The 26,538-nt window shown below is 42.3% G+C and overlaps 1 protein-coding gene across 1 annotated transcript; it reads left to right on the top strand.

The window, feature by feature from the left end:
- Positions 1-2,225: 2,225 nt before the first annotated feature.
- Positions 2,226-12,233, top strand: LOC311240156 (protein HEG). The gene is made up of 12 exons (XM_084328699.1): positions 2,226-2,897; positions 3,570-3,782; positions 4,818-4,916; positions 5,876-5,982; positions 6,089-6,147; positions 6,264-6,403; positions 6,565-6,705; positions 7,933-7,975; positions 8,455-8,492; positions 9,238-9,325; positions 9,552-9,750; positions 10,820-12,233. The coding sequence occupies exons 1-12, from the start codon at positions 2,252-2,254 to the stop codon at positions 10,949-10,951; spliced, it is 1,905 nt and encodes a 634-aa protein (XP_084184825.1). The 5' UTR covers positions 2,226-2,251; the 3' UTR covers positions 10,952-12,233.
- Positions 12,234-26,538: the final 14,305 nt, after the last annotated feature.

The raw sequence follows: 26,538 nt of genomic DNA, 5'->3' as shown, positions 1-26,538 counted from the left end.
TGTTTTTTTCATGGCTGCAGGGATGGAGTCAACACCAACTCCACCTGGCACCGGTGATTGGACGAACACAGCGCTAACCGCCGCCGACGCCGACACAGACACACCCCCACCCTCAGCTTTAACGTTCCCTCTAGCTGAAGAGACTTCCGTGAAGACTGTAACAGATACCCCTGACAACGGAGAACCCGTCACCGCACCTGCCGAGCACACAGTCAGTCGTACAGATTCGACTGAAACGGAAAGTACGCCATCACCCGGCACAATGGAGATTACCTCCTACCACCCGACCATCGCATATGCCTCAGTTCTCTCTACCACCGCAGAAGAAGATGGCTCCCCTTCGACTCCACACACTGGAACCCTGTATTCTCCAACTTCAGAGACAGGTCCAGCATCCACTACAGGTCCAAATTCCACCACCACAGCTAATACTGCCACAGACATCACACCCATAGAAAGTACAGAGACTCACCCAACCAACCCGCCCACAGCTGATAGTGAAGCAACTGCCACAGATAATCACGCAAACGACACACCTATTATTCCGACAAGTGCAATATTAGACACGCCTACTACAAATAACGTAACTGCAGATACACTAACCACATATACCACCATTAATACAGGAATTACAGAGAACACAGCAGATACAGGAAGTACAGTTGTGGTAACCGTAGTGGGTGCCACAGATACAGGAACTACAGAGAACACCACAGATACAGGAAGTACAGTTATGACAACCACGGAGACCATCATAGATACAGCAACTACAGAGAACACCACAGATACAGGAAGTACAGTTATGGTAACTGTAGTGAGTGCCACTGATACAGAAACTACAGAGAACACCACAGATACAGGAAGTACAGTTATGGTAACTGTAGTGACTGCCACTGATACAGAAACTACAGAGAACACCACAGATACAGGAAGTACAGTTATGACAACTGTAGTGACTGCCACTGATACAGGAACTACAGAGAACACCACAGATACAGGAAGTACAGTTATGGTAACCATAGTGACTGCCACTGATACAGGAACTACAGAAAACGCCACAGATACAGGAAGTACAGTTACGGTAACCATAGCGACTGCCACTGATACAGGAACTACAGAAAACACCACAGATACAGGAAATACAGTTATGGTAACCATAGCACCTGCCACTGATACAGGAACTACAGAGAACGCCACAGATACAGGAAGTACAGTTATGGTAACCATAGCAACTGCCACTGATACAGGAACTACAGAGAACGCCACAGATACAGGAAGTACAGTTATAGTAACCATAGCAACTGCCACTGATACAGGAACTACAGAGAACGCCACAGATACAGGAAGTACAGATATGGTAACCATAGCGACTGCCACTGATACAGGAACTACAGAAAACACCACAGATACAGGAAGTACAGTTACGGTAACCATAGCAACTGCCACTGATACAGGAACTACAGAGAACGCCACAGATACAGGAAGTACAGATATGGTAACCATAGCGACTGCCACTGATACAGGAACTACAGAAAACACCACAGATACAGGAAGTACAGTTACGGTAACCATAGCAACTGCCACTGATACAGGAACTACAGAGAACGCCACAGATACAGGAAGTACAGATATGGTAACCATAGCGACTGCCACTGATACAGGAACTACAGAAAACACCACAGATACAGGAAGTACAGTTACGGTAACCATAGCAACTGCCACTGATACAGGAACTACAGAGAACACCACAGATACAGGAAGTACAGATATGGTAACCATAGCGACTGCCACTGATACAGGAACTACAGAAAACACCACAGATACAGGAAGTACAGTTACGGTAACCATAGCAACTGCCACTGATACAGGAACTACAGAGAACACCACAGATACAGGAAGTACAGTTACGGTAACCATAGCAACTGCCACTGATACAGGAACTACAGAGAACGCCACAGATACAGGAAGTACAGTTATAGTAACCATAGCAACTGCCACTGATACAGGAACTACAGAGAACGCCACAGATACAGGAAGTACAGTTATGGTAACCATAGCAACTGCCACTGATACAGGAACTACAGAGAACGCCACAGATACAGGAAGTACAGTTATAGTAACCATAGCAACTGCCACTGATACAGGAACTATAGAGAACGCCACAGATACAGGAAGTACAGTTATGGTAACCATAGCGACTGCCGCTGATACAGGAACTACAGAGAACACCACAGATACAGGAAGTACAGTTATGGGAACCATAGCAACTACCACTGATACAGCAACTACAGAAAACGCCACAGATACAGGAAGTACAGTTATGGTAACCATAGCAACTGCCACTGATACAGGAACTACAGAGAATGCCACAGATACAGGAAGTACAGTTATGGTAACCATAGCGACTGCCGCTGATACAGCAACTACAGAGAACACCACATATACAGGAAGTACAGTTATGGGAACCATAAAGACTCATACAGCAACTACAGAGAACTCCACAGATACAGGAAGTACAGTTATGGCAACCTCGGAGACCATCACAGATACAGCAACTACAGAGAAAACCACAGATACAGGAACTACAATTATGGCATCCACAGAGACCATAATTGCTACAGGAACTACAACTAATGTTACCATGGAGACTACTAACACAACTCCTAAAAGCCCTACCTCACCTACTACCACCCCTTCCTTCCCTACCACCACCTCCATCACCACCGACTCGCCCAATAGCACACATGTGACTACTCCCACAGCAGGACCCACACCCACTCTACCCACCTCCACCTCCACCTCTACTTCAACCCTGCCTAACACCTCCCCAGGCAGTAGCATTGTAGTCACCATTGGAAATACCACCATCCCTAGTCCCTCAACAACAACATCTGGAGGTAGGCCTCAGAATACACTGAGTACTGATTTGTGGGATATTGTTGAAGAGGATACATTTATTTTTAAATCCAAGCTAGGTAGATTTCAACAATGCAAGGCTTGGGTGATATGGCCAAAAAACCTGCATATACATTATACTGTATATATTTACCTTTTAGTTGGTAAATATTTCAGCTATTGTTACCGACTGATATGTAAATATATATTAATTAATTAAGAGATAAGATCAAATAATCAAGATATCATGTGATATATGATATGATAAGATAAGATAAATGTGATAAGATAAGATATATGATATGATATAATATTTGATACGATATGATGCAATACGATACGATATGATATCATATTATATGGTTTTACATATAATAATTCAAAAATATTTGTTTTTCCAAACAAACCTTAGGTTGGTTGGAAAATGACCAACACTACAAAGATTTTACCTCATGGTTTTAAACAGAAGAAAATAGACTTAACTTAACTATTTACATTTTAAATGCTTATTAATATGTAATCAGTGTTACTAAATTGTGATAATCATTGATATTGTGGAGCCCTAATGCGAAAAGGAAGTTGATTTTAGCTACATTATTTAAACTGTGGAATTTGATTATTATTTTAATGTTATCTTATCTTTGATTGGTCCTCACATCTCTTTCTTTTTGTAGTGACGGGTGCGACCACTGTACATGCTAGCTCCACTGAATCACCCAGCGTAACTACGGCAACCTCACTCACCACCACCCCTCCAAACTCTGCCTCCACCCTCTCCACACCTTCAGACAGTGATACCACCACAGTCAACCAAACTGCAACCACCACTGAGCCAACAGCCAACACTAACAGCTCCACAGCAGTAACCACTCTCATTCCATTTATAGGTTTGTTTCTGTCACCAAACTATTTTGTCATTTTACATGGAAATCTATAAAGTCACTTGGAGCAAGAAGTGCGTTTAGGGTATGATAGATACCAAAATAAAGCATGTATTCATTAGTGATAGATAAAATAATGTATGTATTCATTAACAGTATGATAGATAAAATAATGTATGTATTCATTAACAGTATGATAGATAAATAAATGTTCACGAGCTGCACCCCGACTTTGGAACACCCTCCCTCAGACTATCCGAGACTCTACCTCACTCTCCATCCCAACTCAAAACCTACCTGTTCTCCCAAGCATACAACCTTCCCCCATAACCACTCTCCTCCAACTTACCACCTCCCTTTCCCCTTTCCTACTTTCTCTCCGTCTCCTGTCCTTTCTACCCCCCCCCCCCCCTCGGTTTCCTTACTTTGCTGATTGTTCCCCTACTGACTTTTGTATTTGTTGTTTGTTACTTGTGGTTTTATGTCTTGTGTATTCATACTGTAGCTTGTTCCCTGTGATTCTATGTTTCTCTGTTGTTTCTTTTGCTTATTGGCAGCGTCTTTGGGTTCTTGGAAAGCGCTATATAAATAAAATGAATTATTATTATTATTATTATTATTAACAATATGATAGATCAAATAATGTATGTATTCATTAACAGTATGCTATATTACATTATGCATGCATTAATAGTATGATAGATCAAATAATGTCTGTATTAATTTACAGTATGATTGATCAAATACAAAATGTATTCTTAGCTGCAGGCCCTACCTGTTTTGAATGATTTTCCTATGCAGGGTCTGCTGCTGCCCTGATCGATGCTTTCTCTGGTTGGAATTCCAACCAGGCCAATCAGCATCCATTATAGGCAGAGTCTAGTATACAGTACCTACTGTATCAGGTCGGCCCTTCCCTGAAATCGGTCAGACTGCAATGAAGTGAAACGGAATGCAAGATTTATAGTACAGAAACAGAGAGGTCCAAAGGGATGGCAGGACGTTTGTGTTAATGTGTTTGACTTCTCTCATCTGTCACAGCATGTCCCTCCACCCCATGTCCATTTGAAAGTGTCTGTTTGAACGGCACCTGCCAGTGTGTAGCTGGTAGCTACCTGTCAAACGGCCACTGTACACAAGGTAAGGATAATGCATAATGAAGGCATAATAACGATGATGATGATGATTTTGGTTGTTTGTTTTATTTAGATCCCCATTAGCTTTTGTATAGCAGCAGCTATTCTTCCTGGGGTCCAATAACCTACATGGTGACAACACAACAATATTAGGGCTGTCAAAGTTAATGCTTTAACTTTGGAGATTAATTAAAAATATTTAAAGCATTAAAATAAATTAATCTAGATTAATCTATGGAGTGAAAAATCTTCAATTTTAGCGCTGCAGATATAAGAAAGAGGTCTAGCTGAGTCAATGTTGATGGTTTTGTTGAACATTTGTATTTCACAGGAGAGAAACTGTATTCAAAGAAAGCTATAGTCTTTGAATCTAAATATACTTTATTTGTGTTGATTTTACATTAATTCCATGATTTTACTCAAGTAAATATCTGTTACAGGCTTCGGTCTTAAGTAGACAAATGCTATTTTAATCTAGATTAATCTAGATTAATTAAAGAAAATGTTGAGATCAGGACCTAATTGATAGACAAATATAATTTAACATAAAAAGTAACCGTACTCCCCAATGTTGACGTCACAGCAATGCGAGAAACCAAAAGAATGATATTCGCTACAGCCCTATTAATTACCAGAATTATTTTTTAAATAATACTCTTTAAGCTTTTTCTTAAAACCATGTGTATTATTATGATGATGATGATGATGATGATGATGATGATGATGATGATGATGATGATGATGATGATGATGTTGATGGTGTTTGTGTGTATGTGTGTGTGTGTATGGAGGAGTTATTGTGATGGGAAATCAACCTTACCACCATCTACATGTATGATGATGATGATGATGATGATGATGATGATGATGATGATGATGATGATGATGATGATGATGATGATGATGATGGTGTGGTGTACGTGATGAGGCCTCTGCTGTAACACACTCTGTGTCTCTTCTCAGCCCAAGTGTTCGCAGGCCTGCTACATCTCAACTTGAAGTTCCAGAGTGAGATGAGTGACAGGTCCTCTCCGATATTTCAGAGCACTACAGCTCGGATCTCTGCAGCGGTGAGTCGGTCCTTCAGACATGAAGCAGAAATATGTCTGTTTTGTTCCCCCTCCCTCGCTGAGTAAACCAGAGTACACTAATGCATTCTGTTCTGTCATATTATAGCTCAGAGGGGCCCTTGGAAATCAACCAGGATATTTACGGTCCGACATTTTGCAACTGACGTAAGGATTTTCTCTCTCTCTTCTGCGACGAACAGAACATTATGATTGTCACTTGCACTAAGGGATCCTTAACGGATGACCACCATACGGTGCGTCTGTGCTTTGTGACCCCACAGACCGGGCAGTGTACGGGCGGCTGTGAATAACGTGTTTGAAGATTCCAACGCCACTCAAAACTCAGTTGAACAGGCCATTCGGGAGGCTATACAGAAGGCCTATCAGACGAATGAGTTGTTGGATACTGCAACGTATAACAGTATGTATATTACTGATACTCTGTGTATGGAAATTAAGTGAAGTTCAGTTTGGCTGGGGAAGAAGCTGAATTGTGTGTGATGTTTCAGTTCTATTTCTAGCAGCATATTTATGACCGGCTTGTGTTTGTTATTGTGCCTGTTTCCATGTTCTTCCTCTTAGATGCTGACCTGTGTGTCCAGGAGCCACGTCCTTGTGACGCCTTGACGGCTGCGTGCTCCAGTACTAACAATGGAAGGGCCGTTTGTTCCTGTAAAGATGGCTATGTCTCCAACAACCTTTACTCAAACATGAGCTGCAGAGGTAAGGAACTACTGTTCATGTGTTCCTCTCTGTGGCTAAACCTATTCGTGTTTCATCATTTATCGTTTTTGTTAAAGGGGCACTTTACAAAATGTTGATTTATTCTGCACTCTCACACACATCCCAAAACTCTAAACAGTTTGAGAGTTAATGAGTTTGAATATGGCCACTAGTGATGTCTTCGATGACTTTGAATCCATGTGTTAATTACAGCTCAATGAAATGATAAGGCTGCAGTCTCTATAAGACATGGTATTGATATTTTTCATCTACATAATTTCATGGAGCTGTTATTAACACAACACAATGTCCACAATGACATCACTGGTGGGGTGGCCATATTTGAACTAATTTACTCTCGATAACTGTCAAACTAAATTAATGGGTGCAAAACTGTTTAGAGCTTTTGTATGTGTGTGAGTTTTTTTTTGTGAGATGCCCCTTTAAATTTGATAAGTTAGGATTACGGTGTGGTATTTCTGGGAACTATATATTCTCACCGGACAGAATATATTGTTTTGTTCTCGAATGATGGAGACAGAAGCAGAGAGACATACTCAGAATGTCTGAGAACAACACCAAGCAAGTGGCTGATCTACAGCACAATAGTAAAAATGCCAACAGACAAATGTTTTTGATCATCACTGAAATACCTCTCTGTGAGAACGATAAAGAGAGAGAGAAAGAAAGGAGAGAGAAAGGGCTTAGAGACAAGGTCAAGTGCTATAAGACGGTTCTCCAATCTCCACCCTGACCCATGACCACCGGCTTCATATATTATCTCTTTAACGTATTCCATTGCAACAGGGTCGTTCCCTTGGAAACAAGTTGAAGAATCAGTCTCCCTCATCAGAGGGCTGGATTGGCATTGACCTACAAATAAGCAGTTATAGGGAGAGATACTAAAGAATGTGTTTATTCCCTTACCCTGTTTTACAGACACATGCTGGCCAAGTTAGTATGACTTACAAAAAAGTACTATAATATTATATTATATGATATTTTCTATGGTAACTAATGCTTATGTTTCAGCATCCATTAAAATGTACTGCAAGAAGTCCTCATTAGGCTCATGTTTCCATTGCGTGTGCAGCCAGGCGGACTTCTCTATCTGCTATGTCTGTGTCCAGACGAGTCGCTTGTAATGTTCCCATATCAGTCTCTTTGTGCACTTTGTTCTGTTTTGGTCAGTCATCATGACGCTTCCCCCATCTCTTCTCCTTGTAGCTTGCCCTAGTGGCCAGAGGGCAGTGGGAAACACGTGCCAACAGTGAGTATCATATTGTTTAATTTCTGTCATGTCTGTCACAAAGGGATGGTAGGAAGGCCTAGAGAAGTAGAACGTCCAACTAGAACTCATTAGTCCTACTGGTAACCAAAAAGTTGCTGGTTTGATCCCTGAAACAGATAGAATGGTCTATTCCAGTTGGGAGCTTGTGATTTGGAGGGTGGCTGCCTGGTACATCTATGTGCCAGGGGCCCTTTAGCAAGGCACTGCACCCTAAAACTGTTCCAGGGACACTGTACTGCAGGGAACCCTGCTTTCTATTTGATGAACTGTATAGTGGATTATGTGTCTCTATGAGGGATGTGCAGAACACTTCTCATCTATTGTGGGAGGCTTTGAAGTAACTGGCGCCCCCATGTGTTTTCATAGCTCAACTGCATTAGGTGCCAGTACCATTAGAATCTGTCTATTGTGAGCATTATGGGTCTGACATATAAATGTCTTCTTTCTTTGTCTTTCAGATGTGCATTTGGCTATTCTGGATTCAATTGTGATGACTGTAAGTTACCAATTGTTTTAGTATTTATATTGGACTGCTGTTCATATTGAAGTGGTAGTAGTAGTAGTAGTACTACTACTACTACTACTTTATTTAACCTTTATTTTTACCAGGTAGTCATTAGTAGTAGTACTAGTAGTAGTCAGCAGTAGTAGTAGTAGTAGCAACAGTAGTACTAGTAGCATCAGTAGTAGTAGTAGTAGTAGTAGTAGTAGTAGTAGTAGTAGTAGTAGTAGTAGTAGTAGTAGTAGTAGTAGTAGTAGTCATAGTAATAGTTTTAGTAGTAGTCATAGTAGTAGTAGTAGTAGTCATAGTAATTATAGTAGTAGTCATAGTAGTAGTAATAGTACTAGTAATAGTAGTCATAGTTGTAATAGTAGTAGTCATAGTCATAGTCGTAGTCATAGTAGTAGTAGTAGTAGTCATCATAGTATTCATAGTAGTAGGAGTAGTAGTAGTAGTAGTAGTATTCATAGTAGTGGTAGTAGTAGTAGTAGTAGTAGTAGTAGTAGTAGTAGTAGTAGTAGTAGTAGTAGTAGTAGTAGTAGTAGTAGTAGTAGTAGTAGTAGTAGTAGTAGTCATAGTAGTGGTAGTAGTAGTATTCATAGTAGTGGTAGTATTCATAGTAGTGGACTGGTAGTAGTAGTAGTATTCATAGTAGTGGTAGTAGTATTCATAGTAGTGGTAGTAGTAGTATTGATACACACTTTGGTAAATTCATTGTTATGTTGTGCCTCTGTCTCAGCGGCTCTCCTGGCTGTGGTGGTCATCTCCTGTGTACTGGGAGGAGTCCTGCTCATCCTGGTTCTGTCCTTGCTCATATATTGCTGCTGGTGAGAATATGGAACCAATACTATCTCCCTACTTTACTAGTTTACTCTGATCCAGCTGCGTACGATGATGAAGCCATAACTAAATAGTATTCATGTTTACATTTCATGTACATAGCATTTGTTTGATGTTCTATCACAGGGCAATTTTCTAACCATTGAACCATTTCAATACTCACTAATTTCAAGATTCACGTAGCCAACTATATTGTCTTTTCACACGTTTCAGGAGGAGATGCTGCAAGAAGAAGAGGAAGCCTGATTACACTAGTCCATACCCGGAGGACTTCACTGGTCCCTGGACCATCCAGGGCATCTCCCCCATCCCTCGGGCCACCACCAACTGGGACACAGCCCCTTCCATGGAGATGACAGAAGGGGGCAGCACACACACCCTGGTGGACAGGAAGCAACACACTAATGGAGTGGTGAGTTACCACAGATATTCCTCTGACCTACCACAGGCCTTCCAGTATTGCACTCATAACGTCGTAGGTCACTGCACCACTTGTTGGCCTATAATATATGGCCAGAGGATGGGGTTTGAGATAGGTCAGTCGCCAAACCAAGTTTGTACCCAGGATGCCTCTGCTTTCTACCTCAGTGCCACCGTTCCCATCTGCATTGCTTATGTAGCTAGTTACTCCTATATGGACACACCTGTATGCATTCCAGATCCTAGTGTTTACAATAGCATGGTAAGTAACCTGTAGCTTAGCTCACGCTGCCTGCTTGGGCACTCCCCCCTGACCCCCAGTCTGTTGCTCTAGGGATTTCAACTGCCTCAGAAAGGATGGAACAAGGTAAGGCACAGCTTTGCTTTTAGGGTACAGCGTTACTCAAGCGACTTCCACTTCTACACACGAGAGTATGTGCCACCGAGTTGTTGCATCTGGATTTCATTAACCCTTTCACGACCACACTTACAGAAGGTTAACCCTTTCACCACCACACTACAGACGGTTAACCGTCTGTAGTGTGGTGGTGAAAGGGTTAACCTTCTGTAAGTGTGGTCATGAAAGGGTTAACACACCACATGCAACTTGGAAATGGCATCGTCTGCAAACTAAATTGCACGTGTAGTCTTTGTAACGCTGGCCTGATAGCTGCTCATTCCCCCTGCTAATGATGATGATGATGATGAGAATGATAATGGTGTGGTTCTCTTGGTGGTGGGAGCTTCTGAGGTCTTTAAGGATTCTAAGTGGAGTTTCATAGTTTCATAGCAGTGTAATTAATTACGTAATTCGTCACAATTCAAAATCGAGTGACTCTTCAATAAAATGCGGCCGATGCTGGAGGATGTGATTAATTGTTTTATTGTCGTCGTTGCATGTTGTGTGTTTTTTGTGTGTACATTGCATGTGTGTGTGTGTGTGTGTGTGTGTGTGTGTGTGTGTGTGTGTGTGTGTGTGTTTGTATGCACATGTTTCTACGTCTATCCATCTTGATATGGATATCTTCATTTTATTTTGTATGCTTCCTCTCGCATTTCAGTCTGGCTCATATGATCTCAACCCAGACGGAATGAAGACATTCAAAGGTAAAAACACCTCCCGATACTCCTACCTGGTCCAAGGCCATGAAAACCCCTACTTCTTACCCGGAGATGACGGCAGAACCAACTGAGAGATATGGAAAAACAGAAAGGAGAGGTCTGTGGGAATGAGGAGTATCAAACAAAACAACAGATCAAAAAGAACACAATGACTTGAAAACTCTGGAGATATACTGTAGTTGCATTTTTCCTCCTGCTTTTGCTGAGATTGATTGATTGATTGAAAACGTTATTAACAGATTGCAGAATGGGTACAATACAGTACGGCTCCAAAAAAAGAGAAGGACACAAGGTCTCAATATTTCTATAGATTTTGTCTGCAATGACATGACAAAGTCAGTACAGTAACTATAGAACATAGCAAAGGTGTTAAAAAAAAGAAAAGAAAAAAAAAGACTTCCCACCACTCCATGCTGGTCATGGCCACAAACAAATTTAAGTGTAATGAATAAATCAATAAAATTAAGCATACAGTGGAATGAAAGGGTGACTAAATAAACACAAGTATCGATTATAAACTGCAAGTAATAATGTAATGCCTTTTCATCAAGAAACACGGGATCAGTGACATCACAAAGGGCTGTTGCTGTGAAGAAGGAAAAAATACATATATATTTTTTTAAATCACGACTCGACATGACTACCAAAGAGATTCATCAACCATTCATGTTAAGAATTACAAACATGTTTTAGTTTTTTTTATACGATTTTAGTTTTTGTTTATTCTTGGAGTCTTACTGTTCATATCCAGTAGATGTCACTATTGCTACGTACAATTATCCTATTGCTCTCAGTGGAACGGTTGATTTTTTGTGTGTGTGTTATGAAGAAATCACTCTGTAGTATTTCATGATGAAGGCGTGAATCATATCTTTTCTTTTTGCACTAAATGTGTATGACGTTTACCACATGTTCTGTTTGGGATGGAAAATCTAAAGGCAAATCAAGTGAGAGAGGCTGTGATTAGATACTTTTATGAAATTGTTTTTGAGAAAAACTTGTTTTTTTCTAATGGCTAAAGAGGCTGGATCTCTAGGTATTGTAAAGGGATTTCTTTTGTAGCAGTATGTACAGTCTATTTTAGAGTCTGAAGCCCCTGCACTTGCAAAATGTGCCTGTTTTGATGACCTGTTTGCGGAATCGGAAACATTATGCAAAGCTCTTCGTAATATATCCTGTCTCCTGCTCCTGGATGTGCCAATTATAACTTATATACATTTCTTCAGAAACACGTGTATGAAATCTCTTATGTATATGTTTGTCCACGTGCACATTGTGTCTGAGACAGTGCACTGATACTATTTTATAAGTCTGTAAACTTTTGTACATAAAAAGATTTTTTGGCAGAGAATGTGTGTGTGTGTGTACGTGTGTGTATGCAATGGAAATAAATTAATTAATTTAAACACGCAACTTGTCTTGTTTTGTTGTCATAAATAGTTGTATTAAACTGTAAGTGTATCATCAATTTCATCTTCATCTAGTTCAAGTGTGTCAGTGAAATATCTAAATCCCCCTGTGTCCAGAATCTAACCTATTTTACAGCAGATGAGTCTATTTTTGAGTTGGTCATCTTTGGTACAGTTGAGTGGATTTAGATATGACCCATATTGACAGGGTTAGATTTGGCCCCTAACTATCCATCAGTGCAAATCTCTGACTTCATCGAAAGCACCATAATGGCTCCCTTCACTGACCCTGTCTAGAGCCATAATGGCTCCCTTCACTGACCCTGTAGAGCCAGTAACAAGGCTGGATGTGGCTGTTGGACTGCAGTAGGACCAATTAAATAAACTCCGTTTTGACATATGGAGAGCCTGGTACAGAGGGGCCGAGAGGGCAGTGAATAGATCCTCTGTGACAGGGGCAGCCGCAGGACACCGGCGTGTGACTCTCTTGACACTCCGGAGATCCTCTCATCCGAATTCCTTCTGTCAATGAATTACTCTCTCATACACCAGGACCCAAACGGAGGACAACATCTGGCGAGGTTAGGCTCAGGGTGGAGCGAACAGCTGCTGCCTCTGCGACATTTTGGCTTCCTTTACCCGTTCTCATCATCTCTCCCCCGAACTCACTGAATACTGCGTGAACGATGACTTCGCCCTGCGCTGCGTGGCATCGGTGCAGATCATTACGTATTCCGCGGCGGCAGAGCATTTGGACCTGACTGAATGGCCACATCTATCACCGTGTTAATGAGATCATCAGTCCATTCTGCCTGTCGGGGGAATGATATCCTCAATGTGTTTGGCTAAGCAGTGCTCCATCACACAGGCTATATTACCTGGCAATGTGCCAGTCTCTTCTACATCCAGTCTTGTTTTGACGCTTGTGCAAAACTTTCGCCTGCAGAATGTTTTGGCGTTGAGACCTATAGGAGTCTGCTCCTCTTTAGGCTCTTAAAACAGCAGGGATTCAGTTTGGTTTGGTGGGAGGTTAAAGATGGCTTTGCTTGTCTTTAATCTTGGGCAGTGGGTCACTGGAACACACCCTGAGTGGCATAAAGGGAGCTCAAATCAAGGGACTGGCGTACATATGGTACCATACTCAATTTGTGTGTTTAGTCTATTCTGCTCTATGGCTTACCGCCATTGCTTAGATGAGATTTTAACACCCGTCTGCAGTCAGTAAAGCCAAACAAATGAACAGCACCAGCTCTTAAAGCAACACGCCAACATTTTGGGAAATTAGCTCATCGTCTTCTCCAGAGAGAGAGAAGAAAATAGATACCAGTTTCCTCTCTGTGCGTTCAGTAGAAAGCTATCTGGCTGCACGTTAGCCTAGCTTAGCACAATGAATGGAAGCGGACAGTGCCGGTTAGCCTTTGGGAGAGGTGTTAGTTGGACAATGCCTATGCTAACCGGCACTGTCCGCTTCCAGTCATTGTGCTAAGTTTTCCTTTAACAGAGGAGGAAATACATGTCTTGCCTGTGTTGTATATCTACACACTGGGGAAGCCCAATCTGTGCATTATGTTGAATGAAAAAGGCTTTTTGAATTTCTCTGTTGAAATACAGTATTTGTAATACTCCCCTGGACAGTTCAACTTGTATTTTGATTCATGACTCTATATATATACCCCTTACAATCTGAATTGTCACACAGATGAACACCTCAAATGACAATGAACTGGAATATACTCTCACACATGTTATTATGCTTCTAAAAAGCTAGTCTCTAATACATACAACTTTTCTATGGCAATGTTCACACTGCAAGCCGTAGTGCTCAATTCTGATTTATTGCTCAGATCAGATTATTTTGTTTGGCATATTATTTTTTAAATGTGGCCCATTAATACCAGATTCCAGTGTGAACTGGTCCCACTCCTGAACTGACCCGCATCATGCGCAAATGAACAATAACGAAGACGGATGTAAACCCGGGAGGACACTGAAGTCACAGTTTATTATGGTTTGATTTATAACTTGATGTGCAGTGGAGGCCATCTGTGAGCAGGTGATAATGGGGGGCGAGGGGGAGGGTGAAGAGAGCCATTAATTTTTATTATGCTTTCAAACACAGACCGGTTATGAAACGGCCCCTCAAGTTCTGCTTGTACAGAAGTGTGACCCTGAATACAGTGAGGTAAACGCCCCCCCCCGTCCGTCCCTCCACAGACCACCTCCATCGCAGTGTAATATACACACCCGCCTAATTCGTCTGTTTTGTAAGACTGGCACTCCAGTCTTCAGCGAGCATCTTTCCATGATATACTGAAGCCAAGGCAGTGTTCCTCCCTCTGTGATAAAATGTTTTACGTCCAGTCCAGCCCTGCCAAGTCCGGCTCAGTCTGGTCCAACTCAGTGCGTCCACTGGCTCCTTAGCAGTGGTGAGCTACACATCCAAGTCATTTGACCCGGTGAAGCTGTGGGAATGGGCACGCAATCCAATAAGTATTGAGTGGCTGTCCTGAGCACCCGAGTCGGCCCCCCTTGTCTTGAGGAACGTCCTCCCTTCCCTCTCTGCGTGAGAGGGATGAAACTGCTGCTCTGGCCACAGACCCTGCCTGTCCCACTTCTACAGCTTTTCCACTGCACAGACGGGGGCGACAGTGGCTCAGGAGGTAGAGTGGTCGTCTGGTAATCAGAAGGTTCACGGTTAGATTCCGGCTCCTCCCGTCGAAGTGTCCTATAATGCCTTGCATGGTCGCCTCTGTCATCGGTGTGTGAATGTGTGAGTGAACGGTTGAATGTGAGGCATACGTTTTAAAGCGAATGAATGCAGTCCAGTTGAGTCTGTGCTGTAGTACTGGGTCTGCAGTGGGGATGGCACAGTACAAGCAATCCTTTGGTTTTCTATCAGAATACTGAGCAGCTAAGGATCTTTTTGTGTTGTATAGCATAAATGTAAAGTTGACATACCAGCCAGCACCATCTCCAAAATCCATAAATCTATTATTCAATTCAAGTGATTCAGATCCCTGAGTAGTGCACCGTGTGTACATTGCAGGAAGTGGACCCAGGAAGAGTCTCTATACACTGTAGTTTATGCTGTTTTTCCCCATTCAGAAATGTTATAAAGGGATAGACAGCCTGATATCTACAACAGCTGGCCTCACTGTGGAAAGGTGCATGTTACAAACACTTTCAAATACATTCAAATGAACTATTAACATTTTGGAATCGTGGGACACAAAATACAACTCTCGTCATTTTAAAGGACAGCCTGCTTCATGAGCATCTGTCACATCTATGGCAAATCCCATTCAACTGAGACTTCCACTTCCTGGAATTCACTAACGCACTCTATCACCTGAACATTTTGAAAACCGGGTGATTCAGGGGGCTGGATCCAGGCTGGGTAACTTTTCTGAGCTGAAAAACAACATCAACAAATCAAATCATTACGATAAGATAAGATATTCTTTATTGATTCCCTTGGGGAAATTCGGGCATCATAGCAGCATGGGGAGGGGGGAGGGGAGGTACAAGTATGGGCAGGGTAATATAGTAGCCTAGTAGAAAGTAGTAGAAAACATAAATATAGTTAATAAAATATTATCTGAATATAAAATATTAATCTGAATTTGAATCTGAATACATACTATGTGTAAGAGTAAAAGTAACCAGTATACACAAGGTGCAGCATACAGTAAGGTACCATAACTGGCATGATATACGTCATACATTGTAGTCCGTACAGTTTTTGGTGGTTAAGAGTTAGACACACTTAGTGGTCAGACATTCCTAATAGTTCTCGAGTTCTACAGCCGTTAGTTCTCCAGCTGCTGGCAGCTGTCCATGCCCACGATTGAAGTTCTGCGACATTGTCACAGAAAGTCATGGAAAAGTCAGGGGACAGAGAAATAGGTCTATAAGAAGTCATAGACCTGGGGAGTGAGGTTCCACTGTTATTGTCCTCCATTGCAGTCAGTCCAGTCACCTAGTGAAGATCAAGCTATCAGTAATCACGGCCATACCATATTGTGTAGTGTTAGATTTCGATGGCTTTTAAATCATGTTTCTTATCCTGTATTCCTTCAGGATAGGACTCTGCGTTGTTGGATGTTGAATTAAAGTCACTCAAATAAAATGTCCCCTTCAGATAATATACGACACACATTGACATAAATGGTTACAATATAATTTAGGTGAAGAGTGGATACTCTCAACTCCGAGCTGAATACCAAAGTGCCAAGATGCTCTTCTCTGCCATCCTTGCATAGCACCTCCAAGGTCCCCTTCCCTGTCTTGGCATCCATCTCCAACTGGCGCCTAGGTCGACTCCACCTTCAGCCTATACCTTGCGTTCCACAATGGCTGATATGCTAGAGACAGTGGATCAGTCCTTGAGCCCAACTACTGTGATTCTCCCCCAAATGGAGAGACACTCAAAAGTCATGTTTTGGCCAAGGCCCTAATGATAGATCTAGTAACTAGGCCTACATGACTGCTACCCAAATCCTTCAGTAGGCTCATAATGTTTTGCGGAGGGATAGATTATTGCTTATTATTATGATTATTGCTCTATTGTTTGTTTATACTTGAGAAGTATGATAATGAATGAATGAGGAGCCTGACAACTGGGAGGAATGGTGGTGTTGACAGCGGACAACAGGGACAGTAGGGTACTGGTAGTAAGACTGACGGTTTTTGACAAGTTCTACAATGGTGAAATATCCCTTTAACCCTTGTGTGGTGTTTGGGTCTGTGGGACCCATTTTCAATGTTTACTAAAAGAGGAATTATATAATTCATTCTTTTTTCTTTTATATTGGCCTTGGCCAATGACAAAAAAAATAATACATTTTCATTGAGTGCACACTCTGCACTGTTCTGGTCCACTGATTGATTGATTGATTGATTGATTGAATTTATTGGACAATCTAAAATCACATACAATACTGATACACAACATGTATAGCCATCACATACAATTTAAAACAGTCGAGGATTGAAACACAATAAAACCTTACAGTTTATTTCCATTGTGGTCCTCAAAGGGGGGGGGGGGGGGGGGGGGGGGGGGGGGCAAGATGACGAGTATGCACAAATAAGACATGCAAATAAAAATGTCAAGCATTATAAATATGTAAATATGAATAGAAAATTAAATAAAACAAACAAACACAAAGTCTGCAGCACACCTGCATATATCTTTATCCTGAGTGAGTAAGCCATTTCTTCATAGCCTGTTTAAAATGTATATCGGAGTCAATACTTTTTATAGACACTGGCAGTTTATTCCACTCACACTGGACACACTGGACCAGAAAGTGTGGAAATTGTTGGTGAAAACAAGTAAACATGGTAAACATTTTACAAAAAGGTTCACTGTGTACTTTCACTGTCTGTCTCCAACTTGTTTCATTAATATTTTTCAAGATAAACATGATTTATTCTATTCATGTCTTGATTATAATGGATGTCTTTTTTTATATACACTTATGTCACTTTCACACCTGAGCTCTTTGGTCCGCTTTAATTGAACCCTGGTTAGTTTCCTCGGATAGTCCGGTTGGTTTTGGGGTTGTGTGAAACCAAACAAGTGAACTCTGGACCGCCTGAAAACGTGGATCTCGGTTCGTTTGCAAGGTGAACCCTGGTGCGGTTAGTTTGAGGTGTGAAAGTAAACAGGACCCAAAGCAGGAAAATACATGAAATATCACACATTTCATGCTGTCTAGATTGCGTGTACCTGAGATAATCTGTTTTTGTTACAGCTTTATTGTTTTAAAATCCCAATAATGTTGTGGGTCTGCCAGACTCGTGAACACTGGGTGAGTAACAAAATCGCAAACACTACATATGGGTTAAACTATAACGTGACTCCCAGGCCTATAGATATTAAATGTATTTCTTATGATACATGTTCATAGCTAATATGATTCCTGTGATTATTGAAATGCGATTCACATCTAAAAACTTCATTAGAGTCAGATTGTAAGATAAACCTGTAGTTCAACATGTATTCACAGGGAATAGTCAAACCCCTGTTTATACTGTATGGAGGCAGAGTTCTGTACATTGAGATGGTGTCTCTTTAACTGTGTGTCTACGCTCTTCTTACCCAGGATAAACTCCCAACAGGACCCAATGGCTTATCTCCGCTCTCATCCTCTCCGCTGACTCAATACAGAGAGGGCTGGAAGAGGGTTGTGGAATGCGCAGTGCGCAGGAAGAATGTAGGAAGAATTCTCCTGATACTGCTTCATAATCAGCACTTGGGGAAGTTACTTCAGCCCAGAGAGAGATATATATATACACGTATAGAACAGAGGCTCGTAAATCCAGAGGTACTTTCATAAACACTTGGAAAGGAAGCGTCGTTATCCATCAGATTACAGTATAATGGGCCACATTTGACTGAAATGCTCCTTTCTTTCTCCTTAACTCAAAGTAATGTGTGCTTTCATGAAAGGGAGGATAAGTGACAACGGCTGCCATCTTCCTTTCTGGACTTGATGCCAACAGAAAATGATTGAAGTCAAAGTCGAGTTAATCTCTTTCTCATAAACACAGTTTGATACAAAGTGCTTCACAGGGACAGACACATGGACAATGAAAGGATGAAATATGAACAGTGTTAGAAAAATGTTGTGTGTGTGTGTGTGTGTTTGTGTGTCTATGTGTATGTATTTAGCATTTAGCATTTTTAGATTATATATCATCTTAGATTTAGATTATTGGATTATTAGATTATATATTGCATATATTTAGGATTTAGCATTTCGTTTTTTTAGATTATATATTAGATTAGATTTAGATTATTAGATTATATGTAACGGATGGTATCGTGAAGCGCAGTCAAGAAGGGCTGGGGTGAGTAGCGGTGCTATGGGTTAAACTCACTCTCACATCCTCAAAAGACGCATAGACCCAGTACTTAGAAGTGAATTCACCTCTTGGTATAGCGGTCTGTGTTGTTGCACACGGCGTGGGAGACTGGGGTTTGAATCTCCCTTGGGGCATTGATGTTTGAGGTGACGTTGTCACAACCGTTACATATATATTGTAACTATATTTATTGTAGGGCAAATATAACTGAGAGGGCATACATACCCTCATCTCGCACCTTGTTGCCCATATGCGCATGTCCAGAGTTAATTATATTGTATATTGTTTACACTGCCTTTTTAGCTATTTTTATTTTTACTTCTCCACTGTACTATAATTATGTGACCTGTACCTGTATGTCTTCTACTACCTGTACCTCCCCTCCCCCTCCCCCCTCCCCCATGATGCTATGATGCCTGAATTTCCCCAAGGGGATCAATAAAGGAATATCTTATCTTATCTTATCTTATTTATGGTGAAGGACATAAGACAACATTAATCACACTGGAAAGCTTGGGAGTAAAAATGGCTTTTCAGACCTTTAAAAAATATATTAAAATTAATTAATTAATAAGAAGCTGCCAAAAAAGCATCTGCTGATATAATACGAATTACAGTAGGTGACTGTTTCAGGTCCTGAAAAGCTCAGGGTCGGGGACTGTTGCTGATCTCCTGGGAGGTTGACGAGCATTCGCTGGGCAAGTTATGGAACATTAGTCTTGCAAGCCAGACAAATCTTGCATGATTTCACAAGCCGATCCGAATATACGAGGTCTCTAAAGTGAACCATATCAGTGTATGGTCTTAATATACGAGGTTTCTAAAGTCAACAATATTAGTCTATGGTCTTAATATACGAGGTCTCTAAAGTGAACCATATCAGTCTATGGCACTGAGAGGACCCAGGGGAATATTCTGAGTTCATAGGTACAGTCTCTGTTTCAGAACTGAGACACTACTATAGAATAAAGATCATTTGAATATAAAAAACAAAAACAAAAAACAAATGTTCTCTGGGTCCACAAAATCAGTCTCCCATTCATTATCAATGGAGAAGCTCTAGACTTGATACTTGATGACATCACGGGTTTGGAAAGAACATAATTAGATCGTTTTTCCCCCTTTCCGTGGCAGATGGAGGGAGGATAGTTCGCTCACATTAAATTTAACAATCCGCGATCGACAATAAATTCCTCGCGACAGGCCGACAAAGAGACGCTGAAGCCACCTGCTCTGCTGCTTCAGTGCTGCTGAACATCACAGCTTCTCCACCTCTTGTTCGTCATTCTTGCCCTTCAATTCTCACTCCCTTCCCTCCCCTTTTTCCCTCCCCCCCCCCCCCCCCCCCCCCCCTCTCCTCCTCTCCTCCCTTCTTCTGTCTGTTTAGTCACACTGGAGGCTGTAATTCACTTTCACTAATGTAGTTCCACAGAACAGAGCCCTCTGCAGTAGCAGCAGCGGCACATAGAACTCTATAGGAAACATTTCCCAACAGCCTCCTCGGCTGCCAGCTGACAGCTGCCAAGAAGAAGAGTCAGAGGGTCCCCCTTTCAGCTTCGTCACCTCCCTGAGAGAAGTATACCCCTCTCTTCCTCCACTCCTCTCGCTGTCCAACCAGCTGTTTATCTTTCATCCGACCATCTCTTTCTCTCACTCTTATTCACATTAGGTCTTCCTGCCCTTCATCTGTTGTGCAACGTTGACAACCCACTTGTTGGAAAAGCCTGTCATTTAATATCCTAGGAATATACGGTGAATATCTTAGAAGAGCGTAGGATACTCGGATTTAATGGGATTGTGATCACCTTGGCATTGGTTTAATCTTACAGTATAGTGAAAAAAGGTGTGTGTGTGTGTGTGTGTGGGGGGGGGGGGGGGGGGGGTAGACCTACTTATAGTGCTTAAAATACTTTTTTGGGGGTTAAAAAATCCTGTTGCCACAGACGATGAAGGGAATATGAAGAGAAGAAAACATTTATAAAACAAACCTTCTTACTGCCTTTTTACTATTATGCACCTTACTACCATGCTACTATACTTATACTACTACGTATCACACTAATTATGTATACTACTATGCACTCAGAGTGTAACACTCAAGTTCAACACTATTTGACAAATAATGCCAGCGACCCTTAGCTGCCAGAGATGTACCCCTCCTCCTGCGGACTTGTTGTTCACAATCTGCACGTTGCTTTGAACAAAAGCGTCAGCTAAATGACTAAATGTAAATGTAAGAAGATCTCACGGCCATCATTGGAAAAACCTCAAATTTTCTGTTTCTCCATCCCTTCATCTGTCATAGTGATTAGGTGATCCACCAAATGTTGCGACCGCCGTCCATAGCAACCGTCTCACTTCAGACCCACTTCCTCAACGCTATACTGCTGTACATTGTACTGGATGTACAGTGTATATATAGTGATATATATATATATATATTGTCTGTCTCTCTGTCTCCCTGTGCACTGCATGTTGAGCTGTCCTATTGTTCAAGTTTCAAGTTTTCAAGTTTCAAGTTTTGTTTTATTTGTCACTTGCATGTACATTACAGTGAAATGCTTGGTGCATGAGCCCCCTGATAATCTGTTTCAGATTCAGATTCAGATTCAGATTCCTTTTATTGTCACGTCAATCAGTACTTTACAGCAAAAAAGAGTGAAATTCACTTTGTTGTGGTTCCTCAACCATAGCAGCATCCAATCATATAAATAAAATTAGCATAGAATAAGAATAGAATAAGATACAAAATAATAATAATGATAATAATAAATAAAGATGACTATGTACAGTTCTAAAAAGTGTGCAGTGCAGATAACAGGATATAATATTATATATTAGACCCTAACACCACATAAGGGATATTATACAAATGTAAATAACAAAAGGCTATGTGCAATACAGTTTGATTGATTTATCAGCAGCAACAGTGTTTCTTACACTGGTTCTGGCTGTGTGACTGCAGTAGCGCTTTCCAGACCGCATCAGCTGGAACTAGGCAAAATCTGCATATGGCTCGCTGATAACAAACTATCATTACACATGGGCAAAACAGAGTCCATTCTCTTCGGTTCAAATAACAAACTCAGCAAGACCGACGGCTTCTCAGTTACAGTGGGTGACAATATTGTCACAAGGAAAGACGAAATTACCTACCTGGGTTCCATCCTAGAGGCAAATCTTTCCTGTGACAAAATGGCATCCAATGTAATAAAAAAAGTCAACCAACGAACTAGATTCTTGTACCGGATCTCCTCTCTGGTAAACAAGAATACCCTGAAGACTCTGGCAGGAGCACTCATTCAAGGGTACTACGACTATGCGTGCACCTCATGGTACCAAAGCACCTCAAAGGCGCTTAAAACAAAATTACAAACATCACAAAACAAACTGGTCAGACTACTACTTGACCTTACCCCCAGAACCCACCTCACCCCTGCCCACTTTGACAACCTAGGATGGCTTAGAGTAGACGACAGAGTACAGCAACTTGCAATGGGCCTGGTCTACAAGATACACTATACGACTAAGGTACCCATGTACATGTCAAAATACTTCCCAAAGGTCAGTGAATACCACGACCACAACACCAGAGGAAGCTCAACAAATCATGTTAAACCCAGATTCGGCTCAAACAAGGGACTAAATACGTTTTGCAATTATGCCACATCAATGTGGAACGCCCTACCCAAAGCTGTAAAAGAATGTGAATCCCTACCCACATTCAAAACCGCTCTTAAAGAGCACCTACGGGAGGCTGCAATTCGAAACTGGCCACCGTAAATGCCCAAAACCCCCACCACCTCCTAATAGACAGTCTCCTCCCCACCGCATATATATATTCCCTCCCCGCCGTATGTATATTTCTCTCCCACCCACCCACTCCCTCCAAATGTACAGTCTCCTCCCCACCGTATATATTCTCTCCCCACCGTATGTATATTTCTCTCCCACCCCCTCCTAATGTACAGTCCCCTCCCCATCATATGTATATACTCTGTCAGGATCTAGGGGTAACAGTACTGTATATTTGAATACCGTTTATGTCACAAATGTATCAGTACTAAATACCTATATGTCCCTATGCCATAAATGTCATGTATGTTGTGTATGTCATAAATGTCTATATGAATTGAAAATGGGGGACCCTGATGGAAACAAGACAAACGTCTTTCTCAGGTCTGCATCCCCTTAACAATTGTGTGTATTGAGCCGTACTGTATTGTACCCATTCTGCAATCTGTTAAATAAAGTTTTCATTCATTCATTCATTCATTCATTCATTCATTCATTCATTCATTCATTCATTCATTCATTCATTCATTCGTTCATTCATTCATTCATTCATTCATTCATTCATTCATTCAACAGTCCATGGTTGGGGTGATTAAAGTCCTTGATTACTTTCCGGGCTTTCTTGATGCACCGGCTCTCGTAGATATCCTGGATGGAGGGAAGCTCACATCCACAGATCTTTTTGGCTGTCCTCACGACCCTGCTCAGCGCTCTGAGGTTGAGGTCGGTGCAGGTTTCCCTCCAGGCGGTGATGCACCCCGTCAGTACGCTCTCTGTTGTTCCACTGTAGAACGCCTTCAGGATCTTGGGTGTCATGCCGAACTTCTTCAGCCTCCTGAGGTGGTAGAGGCGTTGTTGGGCCTTCTTTACTACATGATTTGTGTGAACGTCCCAGGTGAGTTTGTGGGTGATGTGAACACAGAGGAACTTAAAACTGCTGACTCTCTCCACTGCAGCCCCATCGATGGTAATGGGGTCCAGCTTCTCTCCCCCTCTCCTGTAGTCTTATGACCAGCTCTTTGGTTTTGTCCACATTGAGAGACAGGTTGTTCTGTATCGTATCGCTCTCGCTCGGCATCGCTCTCTGCACTATCTCGCATACGTGCACGCGCACTGAATAAAGACCACAATGTACCTTTAATCCCAATATTTGTCTGACCACACCCCTATCAGCTTACCCATATAAGCAGGGGTGGGGCCACCCACTCTCCTCCTTCTCGCTTTCACCACAAGGAAGAAGTGCCTCGGTAGATCCCCACACTTGACACCATGATGGAAGAAAGGTTTAGGAGCAGCTTTGGGAAACAAGGATACGTTGACATCATATCTTTATTTTCTCTCTCACTATTTTCGAGAAAATACGGCGATATTGTCTTCGTACTGGAGTGTCTGGAAGATGATGATCATTCTAAAAACCCTCCACCGGTTTTCGTATTGGGAGCACGCCGCTGCATGCTTCTCAACTGCAGTTCCTTGCTGTGTTTGTTGGGGTGAAACCTGTCAGGCCACAGCTGAACTGTCGGACATGCCGCTGTTGTGAGAAGCGGTGCGTTCCAGGTTGGGTGAGTAGTGTTTGCTGGCGGGCTCCACTTGTCTGTTAGTGCTATGGGGGCTACTTGACAAAGTTTATGGAAACCGGCCCCAGGCTAGGGTCCTTTGTTTAGCCACCTAGGCGACAGGAGGCCTTGGTCTGAAGACCATTATAGTTTTAACTAGTGGGCCGCGACCATTGACACTGGTGATCCCTGTGTGTTCTGGACGAGTGGATTCTCTCTGTCACCGTGTTAAGGCCCCATCTTTCATATCCAAATGAGAGTATTCCTTCACGAGGGGATATGTGCATGTAATGTGCGATAGCGGCAGATTCATGTTCAAAGTCAGCTACACAGGCCAGTTGGTACTGTGCTGATTCCGTCGGATGTGGTAAAGTCACCGTTGTGAAGCGGTGTTGACATCTTGTTTTCTCTTTTCTCTTAAAAAGTGAGGAGAGGTTCAGAACGGCGGCCTGTCTGGGTGAGTGTTATGTCATTGTTTACATGTTCATAGCTTACGGTTAGCCAGTCAGCTGTTAACTGCTGCGTTAGCCTGCTGGATCGCTGCATGGCCTGCTTAGGGCCTACTATTAGCCAGTCAGCTGTTAGCTGCGGGGCTAGCATGTCGTGGTCGCTAGGTAACGTTAGCTTGCTGATATGGGCCATGGCTGGCGCGGGGTAGCTTAGCTTCTCGCGCGCCGCCGTGAGCTCGCTTCTGATCGCGTGCGTCGTTAGCTGTTGAACGTGCTTTGATTTTAACATGTTTTACACTCTTGACCGCGACGTCATCCTTGACAGGGGATGTTTCGTCGACCCTGCCCTGAGCCTGGACGGCAAGGTTGCATCAACGGGGGACTGTAGTACGGGTTGGGGCGGTGACGCTACCCAGTTCGGACAACACAGGAGCGACTGTGTTCCTACGGTGTCTGTGACTGCACTTCGCTGATCTGCGTTCCGGGTAGGTACGGGGTTGACCAGACCTCATAACACGTCTTCTGGTTTTACTTTGCTAAATGTATTGTGAATAACGGTGTTTTTTCCCAAAACGTGTGTTGTTGCAATGCATTTAGGATACGTTGCGGGTTATGTGTGAGCTGTTTTTTGTCACTGGCAGTTAGCTTCTCCGTGCAAATCGGATCTGGTTGTTGTGTGAGAAACATCATGGTGTTTATATGCTCACAACTAAGGTAACTAACCTATGAAGCTATGCTTGGTGACAAGTGAGTAAGAGAATGTTCTTTCTCAGACTGTAATGACAATGAACAGTGTGTTCACACATTAACAGGTTTTCCTGTTTTAACTGGCCGTATTGAGGGTAAAATAGGAGGATTGTGTTTCCCCCCCGGTTCCCTGGGGACTTTTTCATCCTCCTATCAGACATGTTGTGCATTAATTGTGTCTTTTGTGTGGTAGGGATACGATGTAACTCTTAGCTTGATTGCTGAGGTTGTGCTAAATCTGCTGGAGAAACTTATTTCCTAAAGGGAAATTGGTTTGGTTGCTGTCATGTGTGCTTAGCAAGGCCTGTGGTCGATACTAATCAAGAATGATGTATTCTCTCATTGTGAGAAAAACGGCGTTCCTCTGTTGAGTGTTTTTGCCATTTTTTGTAGGTGATGATGGGTTGTGTGTGTCATGTGACCTACAACTGGGTTGTACTGGCCACAGAAGCACATGTGTATGTTGGACCGGGGTTCTTAGAGCCCTCTCTATTCTGTGTTTTTCCTTAGTAAAAATCAGATAGCAGGTTAGCTCATGCGCTGTGTGGAGCTGTGAAACGCTTCATAGAGCTGACTATGACTGTGTCATATTCTCTTTTTGTCGTTACATCGTATCATGGGTGTGGGGTCGTAAAGGGGTGAACTGGTAACCTTTCCTCTCCCCATTGTTCTGTCGGTCAGGGGTACACCCCCTGTCCTTCAAGGTTCCCGTCACGTGGCGGTTCGGCACGTTACGGGGGGGGGGGAGGGAGTTCCTGGTCCCACGGCCTGGTATATTGGGCGTGTGCACCGCAGGAATTCCCCCGCCATAGAGTACGTCACCGTGCGC

Source organism: Notolepis coatsorum, assembly GCF_963971535.1.
Source record: "Notolepis coatsorum genome assembly, chromosome: 14".
Classification (NCBI taxonomy): domain Eukaryota; kingdom Metazoa; phylum Chordata; class Actinopteri; order Aulopiformes; family Paralepididae; genus Notolepis; species Notolepis coatsorum.
This window is presented reverse-complemented; position numbering and strand designations above follow the sequence as displayed.